The 20,225-nt window shown below is 35.5% G+C and overlaps 4 protein-coding genes and 1 pseudogene across 4 annotated transcripts; 3 read left to right on the top strand and 2 right to left on the bottom strand.

Moving 5' to 3' along the window:
- The first annotated feature begins 2,083 nt into the window (after positions 1-2,083).
- Positions 2,084-2,822, top strand: LOC113780765 (inositol-tetrakisphosphate 1-kinase 1-like). The gene is made up of 2 exons (XM_027326537.1): positions 2,084-2,104; positions 2,199-2,822. The coding sequence occupies exons 1-2, from the start codon at positions 2,084-2,086 to the stop codon at positions 2,820-2,822; spliced, it is 645 nt and encodes a 214-aa protein (XP_027182338.1).
- Positions 2,823-10,809: 7,987 nt separating this feature from the next.
- On the top strand, positions 10,810-12,187 carry LOC113781558 (annotated as a pseudogene).
- Positions 12,188-13,416: 1,229 nt separating this feature from the next.
- On the bottom strand, positions 13,417-13,863 carry LOC113780767 (berberine bridge enzyme-like 28). Its single transcript, XM_027326538.1, has one exon. It carries the CDS (start codon positions 13,861-13,863, stop codon positions 13,417-13,419), a length of 447 nt encoding a protein of 148 aa, XP_027182339.1.
- A 115-nt stretch (positions 13,864-13,978) lies between these two features.
- LOC113780768 (berberine bridge enzyme-like 15) lies at positions 13,979-14,989 on the bottom strand. Its single transcript, XM_027326539.1, has 3 exons — positions 14,986-14,989; positions 14,685-14,761; positions 13,979-14,476 (listed from the first exon to the last, which is right to left on the bottom strand). Exons 1-3 carry the CDS (start codon positions 14,987-14,989, stop codon positions 13,979-13,981), a joined length of 579 nt encoding a protein of 192 aa, XP_027182340.1.
- Positions 14,990-16,840: 1,851 nt separating this feature from the next.
- Positions 16,841-19,721, top strand: LOC113780769. The gene is made up of 2 exons (XM_027326540.1): positions 16,841-17,453; positions 18,946-19,721. Exons 1-2 carry the CDS (start codon positions 16,841-16,843, stop codon positions 19,719-19,721), a joined length of 1,389 nt encoding a protein of 462 aa, XP_027182341.1.
- Positions 19,722-20,225: the final 504 nt, after the last annotated feature.

Raw genomic sequence — 20,225 nt, forward strand, 5'->3', positions numbered from 1 at the left:
AATAATAATAATATGTGATTCCTTTGATCTAAGCATAAATTGAGGAATACAAAGAAAGAAATAATAATATGTGATTCCTTTGATCTAAGCATTCCAACTTCCAACCACTAATATACATTACATGCTTAGCTGCTCAAGTCATTTAGTCCATCAAGACTCAGAGGATATCAACACAGCTTAACTAATGTGCACTTGTTAAAGGAGAAGGGTTGTTGCTAGTTTTTCGAAAAAAATTTGAAATTAATCAGGTAAAATTTTCAAGTGCAAAAGGAGACATGTTAATTGGGGCATGGTCATGTGTTAATTCTAGTATAAATTAGGTGCAATAATAAGTATTCATCAACAAAATCCTTATACTATATAAGAATGAGTTTAGGGCAAAGATGATTTTTGGATTTCAACTGCAAGGGTGGGGCTATTTTAGGAATGTGAAAGTAATTGAAGTATTGAATACAAGTCATTATGGCTAATTTGGTTTTGTTGTAATTACTTAAATGTCCTTTCAGACATTTAAAGTTAGGGGCAAGTTTGACATGTAATAGTGTTCAATATCCGATTGAACATGGGAACAACTGAATTCAGCTTGTGTTTTAGTAGAATTACATCAAAACCCTTCTAATCATTTAATTGTATTAACATTCAAGTCTCTTAATTTTCTAAAACCTTTCTCATCAGTTATTTAAAAACTTACGATATATAGATGTAAGACAATTAATGCCAATTGGTAGATAAGTTTGGTTTCTTATCCGTTACCATAGTAAACCCCATGTTCAAATTCATTTCATTTACTTACAGTTTTGTTACACCACAATCATGCAGCCTATTGAATTCAGATATTTCTACATTAGTTATTTCTCTTCCCTATTTTGCAACACCTTTTCTCAATAGATATGTTTTCTTTAACCAATTTACTTTTTCGTTGTAAGAAATTTGTAATCTTGTAGGTTGTATGTGCGATAATTTTTTAGTGTTTCAATTCAATTGTCCATGTTAGACAGGCTTGATAGGAAGGAGATCACATTTGTTAATTGTTATTTGTGGTTTAAAATAAGTTTATCATTATAAATTTTTTCATTTATAGATTGCATCTACTTCTTTTGTTGTTTTAACTATTGGTTATGGAAATTTTCAAACGATTCCATTTAGGCAATTTTTTCACTTCATTTGATTTGTCAATATGTTTAACTATCTACTTAAAACTATTTGGCTGCAAATTTAAAGTATGTACTTCATTACTTTTAATTGTTTTCTTGAATAGAGTGGATTAAGATGCTTTAGTACTTTTTTGAGATAATTATTCCTCTAAATTAGCATGTTAATTGTTGTACATCATTGCAACTAACTCAAAAACTGATGCTTCATGATTGTAACCCCTATCAAGATGGAGATGCTTTGCTATATATCCTAAATCATACAATAAATCACGAGCAAATTGTGCGAAATGTCACTAAACCATTGCGAGGTGCCGATTTTGGTCATTAAACTTTTTTATTAGCAAAAAATATCACTGAACTAGTAAATTTATACCGTTGTGGTCATTCCGTCTATTTATGCCATTAGGAGAAACGGAAAGTAATTTTTTGAGGGACAATTTCATCTATTTATGCCGTTTTGGTCATTCCAGCCACTCGTTTTTTAAGTCAGAAGAAATTGCCACTTCACAAATCCAGGGCTAGTGGTTGTCAGTGCTTACTATGTTTCTATCACCGTTCTTGTCTTGCCTTCTGTCTGATCTCCTCCAAAACTTTTAGCAATACCGAAGTCAGAAATTTTTGGGTTCAACTCACTATGTAGCAAAACGTTGCTAGCCTTGAGATCCCTATGGATAATTCTTAATCTGGAGTCTTGGTGAAGATAAAGAAGTCCTCTTGATATTCCCAGGGCAATTTCAAAGTGATTTTTCCAAGCAAGCAACTTTTTTCTACTCTGATCTGCAGGCAGGATGTGGTATTATCAGTGGATTCTCTGTTATTTTTGTAAGCCATCTTTAATTCTCCTAAAGATTAGAGAAAGGAAATCGGACCGAAGATAAAATAGTCCAAGCTCCTGTTAGGCATAAGTTCCAATCCAACGACTTACATCTATGGGAACCAATCGAATTCCAGTCTGACGAATCTGACTCCTCCTCTTCTTCTTCTTGCTTTTTCGGAATCCCTCACTAGGTATTGGTCCCAGATTTCCAACATCTCTGAGGACAGGGATTGCCTAGCCCTCTCGAGTTTTCGGTGATCGCGAAGCCCTTGCTCGCCGATGGCATTGCCAGCTCTCACCGGATGTCCTTGGTCTTCAATCAGCAAGGATTGAAGCAATTAGAGGAGGAGGAGGAGGAGGAGGCACCATTTGTACTGCAGAAGTTTGTGAACCACGGCGGCGTTGTCTTCAAAGTCTATGTTGTTGGGGACTACGTGCAATGTGTCAAACAGAGGTCTTTACCGAACATCCTCATGGATAACGATGACGACAAACCATTAGGAAGATTAGAGGCCTCTCACCGCAATTTGTTGACCTATTCCCAAATTTCAAATCTCACCGCCGCCGCCGCCTCTTCTTCTTCGTCTTCTAAGAACAATGATGAGCAGCAGCAGGAGGATGTGATGAAGGAGAAGACAACCGCCCAAATGCTTCCAGTGAGTTTCCTTACTCGCTTGGCCAAGGCCTTGAGGAATGCCTTGGGCTTGCATCTCTTCAACTTTGACGTAATCAGGGACAGTCGGTTTGGGAATCAGTACCTTGTCATTGATATTAACTACTTTTCCGGTTATGCTAAGATGCCTTCCTACGAGACTGTCATTGATATTCTGGTAGTAACATATTCATATTGAACTTACGAGTTGTCTGACACATTTGAGAGCAATTTATGTTAGAGAGCTTCAAGGAAAAAGCTGTGCAGACAAAATTGCCCATCAAAAAGTTACTTTCCGTCTCTCCTAACGACATAAGTACACGGAGTGATCAAAACGGTACAGATTTACTAGTTCAGTGATATTTTTTGCTAATAAAAAAGTTTAGTGATCAAAACCGACACCTCACAATAGTTTAGTGACATTTCGCGCAATTTGCTCATAAATCACAATTGATTGATTGGTCAAGGTGGAGACCTCATGATGATGTCCTTGGAATCAATATAAATTCAAGAATTTGGCTTGCAAGAACCAAAATTCCACTAGCAATGATTTCTTTAAGTATGCTAATTATTCAAATCTCACTTATATGACAAGATAATATGATGGATTGCCCTCATATCAAGATCAAATTCAAACTAAACAGTAGATTTTAATATCCCTAATGTGCATGAGCATATATAAGTAGGTTTTTTATTTTACTGCGTCAGACGCAAAGTGGTTGATCGTATTTTATAATTATGTTTCATTGCATATTATATTTTTTTGACTCAATATGTAACTTATGATTTTTCTGTTTAATATCACATAATAAAATTGTCATACTTCAATTCTTATACTACAAAATACCAAATAATAATTATCAAACATTTTTAATTACAGACACTAAACTCCAGCGCATTGCGCGGGCTTTTCCCCCTAGTCAATAATAAGAAAAAGAAGTTTGTGATGGATTGGTTAGTATTGCAGTATACAAAGTGCTTTTAGCCGCGGGAGTAACTAATCAATTTACAATTGCGCTTCTTTATTGAGAAACAGAAAATGAGACGAGAAGTTAAAGGTAAAAAACAGAAAAATCTCATGTGATAAATCTAATATACAAAAAGCCCCCTATAGTTTCAAAACGTATAACACGAGTACACGACACTTCATGTTTTAAACTAAATTGTAAAGATGATGGAATCCGGTACAATTAATAAGAACGGACAAAATGACAAAAATGTCCTGATATAACTAACCAAAAGGCAACTCAACAAAATCATTTGTTTCATTCTCTAGAGAGAGAGAATTGGAGGTTAAAGGGTAGAACAGGTATATTTGTTAAAAATTAGGTATAACAAATTTGTTTTTAGATTCCAATATGTCATTTTTGTTAATTTTAACATATTCTGTCACCTTTACAATTTAATTCAAAACATGAGGTTTTGTTTTGTACGTTTTGAAATCACGAGAACTTTTTAATATATTAGATTTACTATAACGGACTTTTTGTTTTTTACCCAAATTTATATAACACATGCAATTACATATTACTTGGAAAGACCCATTGGTATGTGAAAATAATAGAGTTGATTATTTAACCATATATCCCTATTAGAAGCGAAAGTGCTTTAGTTGTTCTATTTGTACCTTGTGAAAATGTTCAATATGACTTGAGCTACAAATTTTTGCACTATAGTCTTATACTTTTGAACACAGCCTGTTTGGTTCTTTGCTTGTTGTGATTAAGGTTGGCCGTTTAGTGCCTTCAGTCTTTGTCTTGTTCTTTCACAAGTAGTTCTTCTCTTCTTTGTTGTTGAATTTGCCTTTTTATTTGTTCAGTTCATTAGTGTTGTTCTCGACAGCTAATTGATATTTGATATGGAGTAAAGGCCTTGAACTATAATTTGGACTTAAGCTTTTAGGATTTCCAATATTGTATTTGAGTTTGAAGGTTGGACAATCAAGAAAAAGTCAAATTATTGTATGTTTTTCAATAAATTTTAAGGCTAATATGCCACTTGTGTGTTTATCGTTTTCGTAAGAATATTTAAAGCAATCTATCTTTGTTAAAATTGTCTTCATAGGATAGAATAGTCGAGTCAACTATATAGCACATGATGATTGAGATCATTGTGGTTACAAAATAATACACATATCACCTCAATGGCATTTTGTAGAAATGGGTTGTTTTTTATACAGTTTTTGCATCATTATAGAATGTGGACTGCTCAAAGAGTTACACATACGATTACATTTCTTTTGTTCTCTTGAATAGAAAACGACTGGATTGGTGAGAGGATGCATCCATACATTTTTTATGGGCATCCAATCATGTCTCTTAGTGCTACCAAATTGATTCAATTAGCAAATAAATATGTATAGTTAATCCGAGTTCAATCTCCAACTGATTCGTGAGAGGATGCATCAATTTAGTATCTCCGTTTGCAGGATTTTACCTCCCACCACTACTTGCAACTTGGAAGTAATCTTGAATTTCCTTTCTTGAGCCTGACTTCCAATTATTGAGGTAACCAAGTGAAACAAAACGCTATACTTCTTCCCATGACTAGGGCTTTTCCTAATTCAGCACTTTGGTCCTAACCTAAAGGGAGTAGCTAAGAGCCTTCAATAATACTACGGAACCTGCTAATATTAGAGACTCTACTCAATGAGTTGCGTACACTTATGATGGATGGGCTTGGCTACACGCGTGCTGCAATGGCAATTACAATGGACGCCTAGCTAAGTTTCTCCTCATTTTTTTTTTTTGCGAAAAGCCATCCATAAAATGACCAAGTACAGTATCACATTTGACACTTGGGCTTGGGGCCATTTTAAGCACATCTTGTCGAAAGCTCTTAAGCAACTATACAAGTAGGGTGAAGATGGGAGTAGACATGCCTGTTTTGGAATTTTCCTCGTCAAGCCTCTTTACAACTGACTGTGCTGTAGCTAAATTCAGTGGAATTGCTTTGGCCTCTTCCAAGAAGTTTGAGTTTGCCAATTTGAACTGCGCTAGTGGGCTTGACGGCCGTGGAGTGGTGTGCAAGAGACAAACGAATGCTCCTTTCCTACATAATGTTCTCATGGTATCTTGAAAAATAAACGCCAGTTATAATTACAATTGATTAACTGGCCAAAATCTGTGTCATTATTATTTTGATGAACTTTAATTAATACTTATATCAACAATAAAGGACTCCAACATTTAGTTGGTTTTAACTTAGCCACTGTTGTTGCTGAAAGGTAATTCATTCCAATAACCAATATTATTGCCCCAGTTTAACAAATAGATTTTCTAAATGGATGCTCAATAGGTATTGGTTAGTACATCATTGCTCAAAAAATTAATGAGATCAATTCCCCAGGGGGGAGGGTTCTTTTTTTTTTTTTTGGGCTTCAGATTAATAGAAAGGGAGAAAGACAAAGAGATTGAAGAATTTGAGTCTCCAAAACTAATGTCCTACCGGTTAAATTGAGTCTTAAAAGTGTGCAATTCTTACCTAAAGCTTGCTATACACAATACAAAGTTAATAAAAAAGGTTATGTACACATAAAACTTTAGTAAGTTTAATTTTTTTTTTAAGCTTGTGAGACACTCTAAACCTGATCAGGGAATGATTGTTGATGTTGTTTGTTTCTTATTGATTTTCACTCAAACTATTAAAATGTTTTAACTAATCAAGGACCGAGGAAGCAGGCTGCGCACAATGTAAGTCCGTTTGGCATCAGAAGCCTTCTTCATACGCAGAAAGTAATCCAGTATACAGCTCAACTCAATTTATAATTTGAAGTTGGATATCAGAAATAATTGGATATCCATCATCCATTTAAATCCAATTCACATACAACCATTTATCATATGAATTTAAACAGATTGGATGATATAATCGATGAACCATTTATATGAAACCAATTACGGTTCATATATCCATTTTGTCATCTCCTCTACAGTATCATTAACGAGTGCTCTAATGACACCTGTTAGAAAAACGTACGTGAATGGTATACTGGACTTCATTTACCATCATAATCTATAACGTAATTATCTGTAAGGAGTGCAATTAAGGTTACTAAGCTGTTTTAATAAGAACTTTAGTTAAGATATAAACATAAGGAAAAACCAAAATTGGCTTGATAAAAAATTTAAGGAAAAACCAATTCCAACTTCAACATTTTTTGGTCATTAGTTTGGTAAAAAGAGACAACTAGAAACGAATCAATTTGGGACAAAAAGAATATTGTTTAGTAGCTCAAAATTCTCAATTAAGAAGTTCTGAAAAGGGAAATACGTGGAAACCCGAATATAATCTCAAAGTAATTAGTAGACTCAAATTTAGTCTAGATGATAAGATTTAGCTGCCCCTATCAGCCCTTATCTTCCTAGTGACACTATGGACCGTTTAGAGCTATCGTATTTTTGTTTACGAAAAAAAAGGTATTTTTGGAAGACAAAAACACTTCCAAAAACACCTTTAACATATTTGATTAGTATCGTTCTTTGAATTTAGCAGTCGAAATTTTGGTCATAGAGCACTTTTTGAATAAATTCAAAATTGGCGCTTTTAGAATAATTTTTGTATCTTAAAAATTAAAAAATTAATTTTGACCATTTTATTATAAACTTTGAATTAAATGAAGAGATAATATGTTTTAAAAATTCAAACTTACACATTATAAAACAAAAAAGTTCGTACGCAAGTAAGTATGACTAAGCATTTAATAACTATTTTAGCCAGAACCCCTTATCACCTATGGGCGTTTGTTTTTCCCTTTTGATTTTGGTTCCGTTGCGGGCCAAGAAATAGATTGAGGTTTCAATGCCAAACACGTGACAATTGATCAAGCTAAAACAATTGGTTTGACAAACCCCGCGAGACCGGATTGTACTGCCCCATCGGATTCTATATCCTAATCTTATCGAAACATCATAGATGAAATAAGAAAATTTACGTTGATTGAGCAAATTTTAAGATGTCTAAGGTTCCGTTTGATAAAACTGAATCTGAATTCTGAAGTCTGAATTCTGAATACTGAAACAATTAATTTGCTGAATTTTAAGCACTGAAAAAAATTTATGAATGTCTGAATTTTAATGCTAAACCTATTTATGCTGTTTGATAAATATTTATAGCTGAATGCTTAATAAGTTTAATTTGACAATTTTGCCCTTATATCCTTTCATTCAAAAAAGAAATAGAATCTATGATTTAATTAGTTTAAAATTGTTAGGTATGAAAATGACAATATTTATTTTTAAATCAAATTAATATAAAAGATGAAATATATTATATGAGGAGTATGGAGAAGATGTGAAAGTCATTAAAAAGGGAGAAAAGAGAAACTAAAAATCGTTAGATAGAGAATATTATATTGTTTAATTAGATAAGAATTTTGAACATAATTAACAAACAAGGGTAGATTTGGTAGATAAGATAAGGTAGTTGAAGTAATTCTATTGATTCTTATCAGAATTAAGCATTCAGTTAGGATTCTTGTGCTGAAAAAAATACACACAGGTTCAGCACTGCTTAATAAGTTCAGCAAATAGATTTTCATTTATCAAACACTCAAAACATCTGAATGTCTGAAAAAATTCAGATTCAGCACTTTTTTATGTTATCAAACGGACCCAAAGTATAAGTATATTGCATAAACTAATTTCTTATATTCACAATAGTAAAAGTTTGAATGAGAGGATGGATTGGATGATTCGAGAGGAAAGAGTGTAATAAGGGTGGGTTTGATAAAATTGAATTTTGAAAACTGAAATTTGAAATTTGAAATTTGAAATCTAAATATATTAAATTAGCGAATTATTAAGTACTAATTTTAATACATTTGAGCGTATATCACAGTAAGTGATAAGTGCATAATTCATCACTTATTTTTTGAAGCAAATTTTATCTAGAAAATTCAATACCACTTAATGAATTTAGATGTTTTAATTTTGATTATCAAAAGCATCTGAATATATTAAGATCTGAATCCATTAATTTCAAGTGTTGAATTGGATTATCAAATAGGATCTAAGTGAAAGATTTCAAATTTGACCCCTACATATACATTTTCACCGCTATACTATTAGATGCATGACACATAAATACATAATTTGAACTTGAATTTGAAATTTAAATGCATCTTGACACCGTCCAATTCCAACCGTGCATATACCGTCACTGCCAATATATATAAAATTAACTCAAAAAAAAATCAAAATTTCTAAACTTGGGTGCGGGCCTCAGACCATCCCTAAGTCCGCCATTAATGTCAACGAGCCTACATTTCAACGGCCGTACTTAAGGTACGTTTGGTCTCTCCGATCAACGTGCTCTAAATCTCTACACCTTTTTTATGCTTTAAAGAAAAATCTTTGTACTTTTTGTACCTTTTTTTTAGAAGATACAAAGAATAATACCAATGAATAATTAATTAAAACAATTTATTTACAAGACTAGTCTACCTAAATATTTTCTTTAACTTAGCCACACGTGAATTCTTCATGGGCTTCACCTAGGCACACGTAACAATCTCTGAAGTGAAGATTAAGTGGGAAACTTCCACAAAGCGACTAGAGTTGAAATTTCTCAAGTACTCATTACCTAATCCATTCCCGTTAACAAAGAACCGTCTGAAAATGATAGCAAAGCAATAAAAAAAATGGTGGTTTCTACCTTCGACCGCAGACGCCCTTCCATCCTTGAAATTTCCTATAGTTCATTTGATTACAAACTTACGTGTCTCGGTGTACAATTGACTTTGCATATTTTAGATTTGTCAACAAGTGTAAAAAATTTATCTAATGTCAATTGTGACTAAATCAGCCAATATAGCCAACTCTTATTGGATAAGGATTAAGTGCAATTGTATTTCGTGCGGCTCCATTCGATCGTTGTACATATTTAAAATTTTAGCGTACAATTATATCATAATATTGAATTGAATATATATTAAATATTTTATTTATGTACGTCAATTTTACCTCGAATGTAATAGGGTTAAAAATAAAAAAAAATCCCACGTGATATACCTAATACACAAAAAAGTCCCCCGTTGTTTCAAAACATACAAAATGACACCTCATGTTTTGAACTAAATTGTAAACTAACAGAATTCGTTAAAATTAACGAAAATGACGGTTTCGACTGTTAAACTTATCGGATTCCGTTTAGTTTACTGTTAAGTTTACCGAATTTCATTAATTTTAACGAATTTTGTTAGTTTACAATTTAGTTCAAAACATGACGTGTCCTTTTGTATGTTTTGAAATCATGTGGGACTTTTCTATGCATTAGGTATACTACATGGGGCCTTTTTGTTTTTAACCCAATGTAAGAATGTAACATAATTATAATTAACGTGAAATGTATAATAATCAGATTGATCCTACCAGATCAGCACTAGCCCCCCTCTCCCAACACGTACTACTATTATAAATCTTCATGCATTGAATAAGATTTCTGATAGTATTAGGTAAGCAAGTTGCTAGGTACCTATGATTGATTTTGGCGATTGACTTTCTTGGCAAGCCCCAAAAGACTAGGTCCAAGAAAATTAAGTATATCTTTTTTAGAAGTTTTGAAAACTAAAAGTTGACATTAGAAAACAGGGAGAGTGCCCCTTGTGAAGTAACATTAGCAAAATCAACATAGAATCACAGCTACTGAATAGTTTTTTTAATTCCGAATGAATTTCAAATAACTTTTTCTTGAACATTGCATTATGGGGAAAACTTTAGTGGGAAATATATAGCAAGAATGCAGAAATCAAAACAAAAAGCTTCCCAGAGTAACAATTGTCAAGAAAGAAAATTCTGGATTTATAGTCGCTGTAGTATGAAAAAAGGGGAGCTGTATAGTCCAAAATGAACCTCTGAGTTACCCTATATTACTTTTCTGCATGGCTGTATCCAGTGCGTTCAAATTATAACTACTGCAGAAGAACAAGTCAGGCTTACAAAAAAAAAAAATTTCTCGATTGTTGGCTGGCATACTGGCACAAGGAAAACTGGCAAGTAACGCGTAGCAGAAAACAGTGACCATCAAAAAACCAAGAAAGTGAACAGCATCGACCTTGAATCCCTATAAATATTCTTGTCCTAGGCCTTCACAAACATCTTCAATTCTAAGTTTCTAACAACAAAGATCTTCTCTCTGGAGGCATTTTCAAGCATCTTCATTTTCTTCAATATTTCGAAACAAAGATTATGGATTCTTTTGCTGCAAAGGGTGTCATATTTTGTGTACTTGTACTCTTGCTAGCTAACATACAATGTGAAGCATATTTATCTCCAAAATTTTACGATGGTACATGTCCAAAAGCACTGAGTACTATCCGAAATTCTATTCGTCGAGCAGTGTCACGTGAGCGGCGCATGGCAGCATCTCTCATTCGCCTCCATTTTCACGACTGCTTTGTTCAGGTTAGAATAAAATGCAAAATTTACCGCTATTATTATATGCTTTTTTAAAAAAAAAAAAAATTGATTCAATGCTAAGCAAGATTAAGAGAATTTATTATTTACAGGGCTGTGATGGATCAGTTTTACTTGATGCGACCTCTTCATTTCAAAGCGAGAAAACGGCACCGGCAAACAGGAATTCAGCTAGAGGTTTTGAAGTCATAGAAGCCGCGAAACGCGAGGTAGAAAAAATATGCCCCGGAGTTGTTTCTTGTGCAGACATACTTTCAGTCGCAGCAAGAGATGCATCAGTTGCTGTAAGTATTAACATTGACAAAATTCATGCTTGTTCAAGTAAACATTCTTCATGATAATCTGCAGCTAGCTAGCTTTTGAAGGCTTAGATCAACAGTTATCATCTAAAATTACTTTCCTGCATGATTCTAGGTTGGCGGTCCAACATGGCAAGTAAAGCTTGGAAGAAGAGATTCGACCACTGCAAGCTTTTCTCTGGCACAAAGAGATCTTCCAAGTCCATTTGCAAGTCTTAGTGATCTAATTTCCAAATTTGCAGCAAAGGGTCTTAGTGCAAGGGAAATGGTTGCCTTGTCAGGTGAGGATAGACCAAAAATTTTTTTTTTTTGGTTGGTTAAAATTGCATTGATTATGTTTACAGAAAATTAATACATTTTCGAAGTATCTAAATCTCCAATCAAAAACAAAATGCAGGATCACACACCCTAGGCCAGGCTCAATGCTTTGTATTTCGCAACAGAATATATAGCAATGGAACAGATATTGATGCTGGATTTGCAAGCACCCGTAGGCGCCAATGCCCACCAGCCAATGGAGTGGGAGATAGCAAGCTGGCACCACTTGATTTGGTTACACCAAATTCATTTGACAATAATTACTTCAAGAATTTGATGCGGAAGAAAGGTCTTCTTATATCAGACCAAGTCCTTTTCAGTGGAGGATATATCAACCGACAGCATTGTCTCCGAATACAGCAAAAATCCTAGGACTTTTCTGTCCGATTTCGCTTCTGCCATGGTGAAGATGGGAGATATTGAACCCCTCACAGGCCAGAATGGTATCATAAGGAAAATATGCAGTGCTGTGAACTAGAAATAATTCTGATTTGAATGGCTTTCCCTTCAGAGTCCACATGGAAGAATAATTACGTCCAATAAACTTTTCTTGTCCGTCCAAAAATAATTAGTTTTTCATTCATTTGTTCTTCTTGTAACTTGCAAGTGTACATCTTCGCTCTATTCCCGTGTACAAGTGAATTTTTCTTGTATTATTTTTTTTTTTCAACTGAGACAGTACAATCATTTGTTAATCTCACTGTCTTGTCTGCTAATAATATACTCAATATCATTATCATCACAGAATTAGAAATTGAATTGGTTTTGACTTTTGACCACCCTAATTTCTCTATTATTCCGACACTCAAATTTGGTATACCAATACGTGTTTATTAGAATATAATTGTTGCAAGAAACTCTTACCAGCAAGGCTTGAATCAAAGAGCTTGACGGATACAAAACTTTTCTTTTGACGTATGCAACTTCCGAAATTTTTTTTTTTTTTTATGGTTGTGATGGATCAGTGTTGCTTGACGAGTTCTTATCAACTCAAAGAATTGGAAAAAATTAATTCAGCTAGAGTTTTTAAGTCATAGAAGCCGCGAAACGGGAGTTCAGAAAGATATGTCTCCGATTTGTTTCTCCAACATGGCAAGTAAAGCTTGGAAGAAGAGATTCAACCATGCTCTACAAGTCATTCTCTGCCAAATTGAAATCATCTAAGTCCTTCTGCAAGTCTTAGTGATCTAATTTCCAAATTTGCAGCAAAGGGTCTTAATGGAATGGAAATGGTAGCCTTGTCAGCTGAGTATTACAATGAACTAATGTCTTGCATTTTTTAAAACCTCCAACACCCTTTCCATCCCTAACTGTCAGACCTAGGTCTTGCATTTGTTTCTTTTTTTCATTTTTATTTATTTATTTTTTTCATTTGATTGAATTATGGTTATAGAGCACCGATTTTTTGAACCAGAAATTTTCCAATAAATATTTTTCTTGAACCAGAAATTGCTGCAACATTTTGGCTTTCGTGTGGAATAATATAAAGATAATTGCTGCAAGAATTTCGTACCAGCAATCTTTGGAAAAGAGCTGGAAAGATGCAAAACATTTATTTTGACATATGTCAACTACAGGTGAAGGGGCAAATAATTTACCACAAACATCCTACAATAAAAGAATAAAAAAAAAAATGGAAACAACAAGACACTTCAGAAGAGCATTGATATGGTAGATCAGAATTATCGCATTCCACTTCTTTCTGCAGGGGAAGCCAGTGGTGGAATGCTTTGCTTATGATAGAAAAAGTTATCAGGATCGACTATACCTTCAATAAGTGCCAGCTCTTAAAATTATTCTTGAAGTATTTGGATCCCCATACCCGAGCTATAGAATAGCTATTGCCAATGACATTATTGGAACCCAAATCAAGGTCTCTGGAATTGACAATAGCACCTCTTGGCCGTTTTGACACATAAGGAGCCATAAACTCGTACAATCCTCTGATCCATTTGTTGTAGTAATTCTCTAAAGATTCACCATCTTTATCCTCCATCCACATCACTACATGTAGTAGCTCATATAGCACGCCTTTCCTGTGTGGAAATGGGGTTTCTGATTCTGATATCTCATTCATTCTTCCTCCATAAGGATGTAAATGTATGACTAGCCCGGAGGAGTTGATATCTGAACACCATTTCCAGAACTCTTCTACAGCTTCATAAGGTAGAGTGTTGTGAACCAGGTCTGAGTTGCTCTTGAAATGCATATGAGGTGCAGGAGCTACTCAATTCTTTAGTTGCATCTATAGTTTCCTCTCCTGGGTACTCAGAAAAATGGAAGACTGACTCAATCCAACTCATCTCTAAGCAATCTTCTTTTTTCTAATGAATTTCAGGAAAGCTGTCGTCAATCATGTTAAGGAGATGATCAGCTTTTCCAAGGAACAGAGAATTGAATGTGGCTTGGATTGTTCCATCATTTCCTGATGTTGTGACTATGCTCAGGAGCAAGTCTTCACTTAGCTTGTGTCCTAAATATTGCCATTTGTGAATAACGTCTATGGCTGCTTGCTCTAAAGCCTTAGATATTGTAAAAACACTAACAACTGGTGGAACATGCACAAGCTTGATTTTCCATGCTACTTTGACTCCAAAACATGCTCCTCCAGCTCCTCTGATGGCCCAAAAAAGATCAGCTCCCATCGATCGACTATCGAGAATTTGACCATTAGCGTCAATGATGCAAGCATCAATGACATTATCAGCAGCTAGCCCGTACTTTCTGATCAGGTTACCGACTCCGCCACCACTAAAGTGTCCGCCAATTCCTAAGCCCAGATAGAGCCCAGCTAGGAAGCCATGAATGGAACTTGAATTCAACTTGAATTTGATGATAAATTTAGAATAGAAGCAAGAAAAATGAATTACAAAGTTCTATACCCCATGTCTATGTTATCTTCGACTATGTTTTCCCCCTCACTTCACAATGTTCATTATGAAAAAAGTAGCCCTTTATTTATAGAGCAAGGCAGACTCGAGTAAATCTGCAGAGATTGTGCCGGCCAGTTGTAGAAATGCGGGATCTTACCCGAGAATCCTGACTTCTAACAATGGCTATTCTGTTTTCTGGGATTGCTACTGTCCGGAAGATAATAACAGGATACTCTGGAGAATTTGGAACTACTTGACTAAAGACAATTTGGTATTTTGTTCCTTGTTCTTGGTATGACCGTATCAGATGGTATATAAACATATATTTCATCCGAATCTATCTTTTTCGGCTGACCATGTCACCTTGTACAACGTTATTCGGGCTTCATGTTATCTGAAGCGCTTGGTGCCAGAAATCGGTTTCATTACTCTGAATAATCGGTTTTATCGGAACTCACCCATCAAAGTATTTCCTTTTTTTTTTTTTTTTGTACAAGGGATGAGGCCAAGCCTCTTAAACAGTGATTAAACGTGGGGTTGCAGCCCCAATCATTTCTGCTTCTAACAACATTCTAAGCTCCCTAGGTGGTTCTGTGATGATTTGCAATCCCGGCTCCTGATTAATCCTCCGTTTTGATAGCCAATCTGCACATCAATTGGCCTCCCTCCATGCATGCTGTAGCTGACATTCCCAGTCCCTGTTGACATACTTTCTGATCTGGTAAACCATGTTATGATATGGAGACTCTCTTCCCGCTGATCTAACGAGCTCTACTCATAGTACAAGAACCATCGACTGGCTGACAAAGTCCAAATGTGCTCAGCTTTGTAGAAGTCCAATATGACTAATCACCCATCTTATATTGCACCAGATATTTTCTATTATTATTTTATTATTTTTTGGGGGTGGAGGGCGGATAATTAGACACTTTATATAGTTATTTGAAAAGATTAACCTTTTATAGTGTGACAGTCTAATGATTTCTTTCTATTAACAATTTTGAATATAGCATCTGCATGATTTGAATTTGGAAATGTGAAAATTTGTTTGAATGACTGTAGGTTCAAAAACTTTAAAACTAAGAGGGCTTTGTCTTCGAAAGCTTTGAAAGCAAGAACCAATTTTCGAAAATCCTCCATCCCTTGAAGGATCAAAATTTTTGCTAAGCTTAATTAAATTGAAATCAGAAGTTTTACTTCTTAGAATCCGAGTTAACACTGTCAAGCTAGAGATTAATTGCGATGTTGATGAATAGATATTTTGCTAACTGATTTGTACGTATATCATTTGTTCTTTCTTCCTCTCTTGGGTGTACGTGCGTACGTGCTTGGCAGCCGTAGTGAGGAAGTGCAGGACTGAGTCAAAGTTCTTAAAGTAAGGAGATGAGAAGTTTTTTCACCACCGTAGCTTGTAAGGTTTGGTGGAGTGGAAAATTAAAAATTTAAATCTTATCTCCTATCATTTGTCACTGTATATGGTCTACCACTTTAAATGTCTTTCTAGATGGGTGATATACATCTATTTCGGTCGGTGATAGTTCAACCCTCGATTTTTCCTTAGATCTATTCATGTCCCTCTACCCTAGTATAGATAAGTATAGGTGTATGTAAAAAAAAAAAAGAGAAATTTTTTTATATAGAAAATCTACAAATTTATTACATCTAATAGATCCAATCTTTAGGCCATGCGCATTACTATTTACTAGTTGTAGTGTCGTAAGCTTTTGGTCTGCAATGCCAATTCTGCATGCATATTTTCCCACAAAACTACTTAGCCCAGCTATAGTGTCGGCTTAGTATTTTACAAACCACTAATTTAGAAGGGTCAAAAGGGTTCTTGGAAATGTTGATGCTACTTGAAGAATCAATAGCTTAAAGGTCCGAAACCTGCGACGAAAGACTCTGTCCTGTACAATGAATTAATTGATTGCTTTGATTCCGAATTGACTTCTAATTAGTGCTAAGCTGTCACCTTTTTATGCAGAGGTGTGCACTTTGTACCACAATAAAAAGAAGTAATATCTCAAGTTTTCACTCCGGAAATTCGTGATCATTTGGTTGACATATATGATTATGAGCCCATGTGGAACCATAGAAGCAGCCTGAAGTGAGGAGCACTTTACTTCTCAAGGCAAGAAGGTATTATTATTTAGCCACGCATGCAAGATTAAAGGTCACACAACTTCATACTCAATTTTGTAGTTCCCTTTTTGAAGCCTATAAAAGAAACCAGGTTCGAACTTGCATAAACCAAAATCCTATTACATTGATCCTACGCTGTAATAATTAGCTAGTAATTCGATCAAAACCAGAATGGCTCAGGCCATGATTCGCCTTCTTGCATGTGTTGTCCTCGTCCTTGTGGTGGTCGTGGCCGAGGCTCAACCTAATGGTCCCAAGAATAAGATGGTGCAATGTCAAGATAGAGCTTCCCCTTGTTACCATGACCATATGTATTGCCCTGATGTTTGCCCTCGAGACTGTCATGTTGACTGTGCTTCATGTCAACCTGTTTGTGATGTTCCGTCTCTGCTGCCTCCTCCACCGCCGGAGATAATACATCCTCCCCCACCACCTGACGTGCTTTCGCCACCTCCTCCTCCGACTCCAACTTCTGCACCACCTCCTCCTCCAACTTCCACCCCACCTCCTCCACCAACACCAACTCCGAGCTCTTCTGCACCACCTCCTCCTCCAACTTCCATCCCACCTCCTCCACCAACACCTACTCCGAGCTCTTCTCCTCCACCAACTCCAACTGGGAGCCCTCCTCCATCTACACCTACTCCTCCACCAGAAGTATCTGGAAAAAGAGTATACTGCAAGAACAGAAACTACACCCGATGCTACCGCATGGAGCAACGCTGTCCTAGCTCTTGCCCAGACCAATGTGAGGTTGACTGTGTCACCTGCAGCCCTGTTTGCAGTAAGTCTTCCCCCACCCCCCCACCCCCCCTCTCTTCCCTCCCTTTCTGTTCCTTTTCCTTATTTTATACTCTGCCAAAACATTTAATTTCTTACATTCTTACCAACTTACTTATAGTTGACCTGTCAGCCATTTGCCATATTAATTAGTTGAACTTGAAGCTATTTGACTTATTATAACTATTGAGTTTCCCCATTGTACACATGAATTATTAGTGAATAAAATTAAAAAAAAAAAGATTGTTTGCCATCCAAATATTAGTTTCCCTAGAAAGTATAGGAGGAAGAGGAGGATAAATCATGTGAGTAATTTTTCACTTCAGAGCCTACAACCCTCAAAAAGGGAGTTGAGTTCATGCAATTGTATGTGTTTGGCTTATTCTGCACAGAATTTTATTGCATTTACACGTTTTTCTTCTCATGTAAATGGTGGATTTACAAGAAGAAACGTTGATCTCGGCTATAACAATATCTGGATTACGTAAAAAAAAAGAAAAAAAAGTCGTAGATTGCACATGTTGACATGCAGAACCAGAAGCTTTGGCCTATGGAGCTATTACCACAACAGTTAATCATACATAGTAAAAGTTTACACTTTACATCACTAAATAAGAAGAGTGGAGGTACAGATATTTCATGTTAGTTTTATTCTTTTTAGTAGCCAAGTCTTTGAATTTCTTTTCTCATTAGGTGGTTCTTGTTGAATAGGGTAGACATAAAAATTAATATTGCTTAGGGAGGCAAGGGTTGAAGGAAGTTTTTCCAAATTAATTTAGGGGCCGGGGTGAGAAATGTAATGCAAATCCTATACATTAAAAGCTTTACTATGTTGATTTGAATATCTTGAAAGTTGAGGGGGCAGTCTTCCCACCCACCCCAAACATAATGTGGCTTAACAATTGATTGTACACCAGATTTTACAACAAAAACAAACGTCCAATACACAAACGGACAGATAGCAACCTTTTATAACTTGGGCATTCCTCTAGAGAGATTTACTAGCAAATAATATTGACGAAGCTATATATATATCCAGGTAACGTACTTTTCCATGAGCAGATAGTTGACATGCATGAGCAGAGTGTGCCAAGAGGAGTTAATATTTATGACAATTTCCGATTAAGCAAGAAGAGCAAATTCTGACAATGTAAGAGTGACAAAAACAACTGAAAATACTAATTTTTCTCTGTCACAATGGAGCTACTAATCACCGAAGTGAAAATAATAATATTAAATCAATACATAGGTAATTTACCAAAAAGAATAAGAGGGAGGAGACAGTTCATGTATAACAATTACCACCTTTTATTTTAGACCTAAAAGACTTGGTATTCACTGAAAATTGTCTCAAGTAATATAATTACTGGCAACTAGTACAATTTTTTGGCTAATCTTATATTCAGGGTAATTTGATATTGATGCCTCCAGAAAAACTGCATATTAAGTTCTTGATAGATTTATAACATACCGCATTTGCTAAAATACATGAGCAGACTGCAATAGGCCAGGAGCTGTATGCCAAGATCCACGATTTATTGGTGCTGATGGGCTTACCTTCTACTTCCATGGCAAGAAGGACCATGATTTCTGCATAGTTACCGATTCTAATCTGCACATCAATGCTCACTTCATTGGAAGGAGGAATCAAAATATGAAGAGGGACTTCACATGGGTACAATCTCTTGGCATTCTTTTTGACAATCATCAAATCTATGTCGGTGCCAAGAAGACAGCAACTTGGGATAATGCAGTCGATCATCTGGGCTTGGCCTTTGATGGACAACCAATATACTTAACCGACGGTGAAGGTGCTAAATGGCAACCAATTACAACACCTGGCGTTTCCATCACAAGGTCTCACGACACGAATTCTGTGATCATTGAAGTTGAAGGGAGCTTCCAGATCAGGGCAACTGTCGTGCCTATCACCAAGAAGGATTCATGGATTCACAAGTATGGGATCACTGATGAAGATTGCTTCGCACATCTTGATCTGGGCTTCAAGTTTTACTCGCTGAGTGGTGCAGTCACTGGAGTTTTGGGTCAAACTTATGCAAGTAACTATGTTAGCAGGGTGAAGATGGGAGTTGACATGCCAGTTTTGGGTGGGGAAAAGGAATTTGCCTCTTCAAATCTCTTTTCAACGGATTGTGCAGGTGCAAGATTCCATGGAAGTCCTTCAATTACCTCTTCAAAGAGTGTTGATCAGTATTCTGATTTGAAATGTGCAAGCGGGCTTGATGGCCGTGGTGTGGTGTGCAAGAAATAATTATCTCTCTTTTGATTGTTCGTTCGAGTTAACTTGTATGTGGTCAAGAAATAAGTTAACATTAATTCTTCTCTTGATAGATGAGAGAAATAAGTCCAGACCATAAGATTGTAACGTGTTCGAAGTTTATATAAATTTAAATTATAAATAAAATGCATTTGACTGGCATCTTTTTGGTTTACTTCAAGCAAATAACAAGCTTTACTTCTTTGGGTGAACATGCTGTTAGTCTGTCAATCTTTACTCACCTTTAAAAGGTAAAACAGCTATTTACATTCAAATCCAATCTGAGTTGGTCAAGTAGCCCACTTATCAAGTTTACAATTTTTCACAGGTTTAGAGCAGGCCAAAGGTATCTAAAATGGTGCACCGGTCTGATTTAGAGATAGATTCTCTAGTCTTGACCAAACATAAGCTGTACACTCATCTTTGTAGTAAAATTTACTATTCATATTTATCATTTCTTTCTTCCTTCATTCTTCTTCATCTCCTTTTTTTTTCTAA

This window comes from Coffea eugenioides, chromosome 8 (genome assembly GCF_003713205.1).
Source record: "Coffea eugenioides isolate CCC68of chromosome 8, Ceug_1.0, whole genome shotgun sequence".
In the NCBI taxonomy this organism is placed as follows: domain Eukaryota; kingdom Viridiplantae; phylum Streptophyta; class Magnoliopsida; order Gentianales; family Rubiaceae; genus Coffea; species Coffea eugenioides.

Coding starts and splice junctions, on each gene's coding strand:
- LOC113780765 (XM_027326537.1), top strand. CDS start 2,084: ATGGGAACCAATCGAATTCCA. Junction 2,105..2,198: donor TGGGAACCAATCGAATTCCA/GTCTGACGAATC, acceptor CTCTGAGGACAG/GGATTGCCTAGCCCTCTCGA.
- LOC113780767 (XM_027326538.1), bottom strand. CDS start 13,863: ATGCATTTCAAGAGCAACTCAGACCTGGTTCACAACACTCTACCTTAT.
- LOC113780768 (XM_027326539.1), bottom strand. Junction 14,477..14,684: donor TTAGAAGTCAGGATTCTCGG/GTAAGATCCCGC, acceptor ATCAAATTCAAG/TTGAATTCAAGTTCCATTCA.
- LOC113780769 (XM_027326540.1), top strand. CDS start 16,841: ATGGCTCAGGCCATGATTCGCCTTCTTGCATGTGTTGTCCTCGTCCTT. Junction 17,454..18,945: donor CACCTGCAGCCCTGTTTGCA/GTAAGTCTTCCC, acceptor ATACATGAGCAG/ACTGCAATAGGCCAGGAGCT.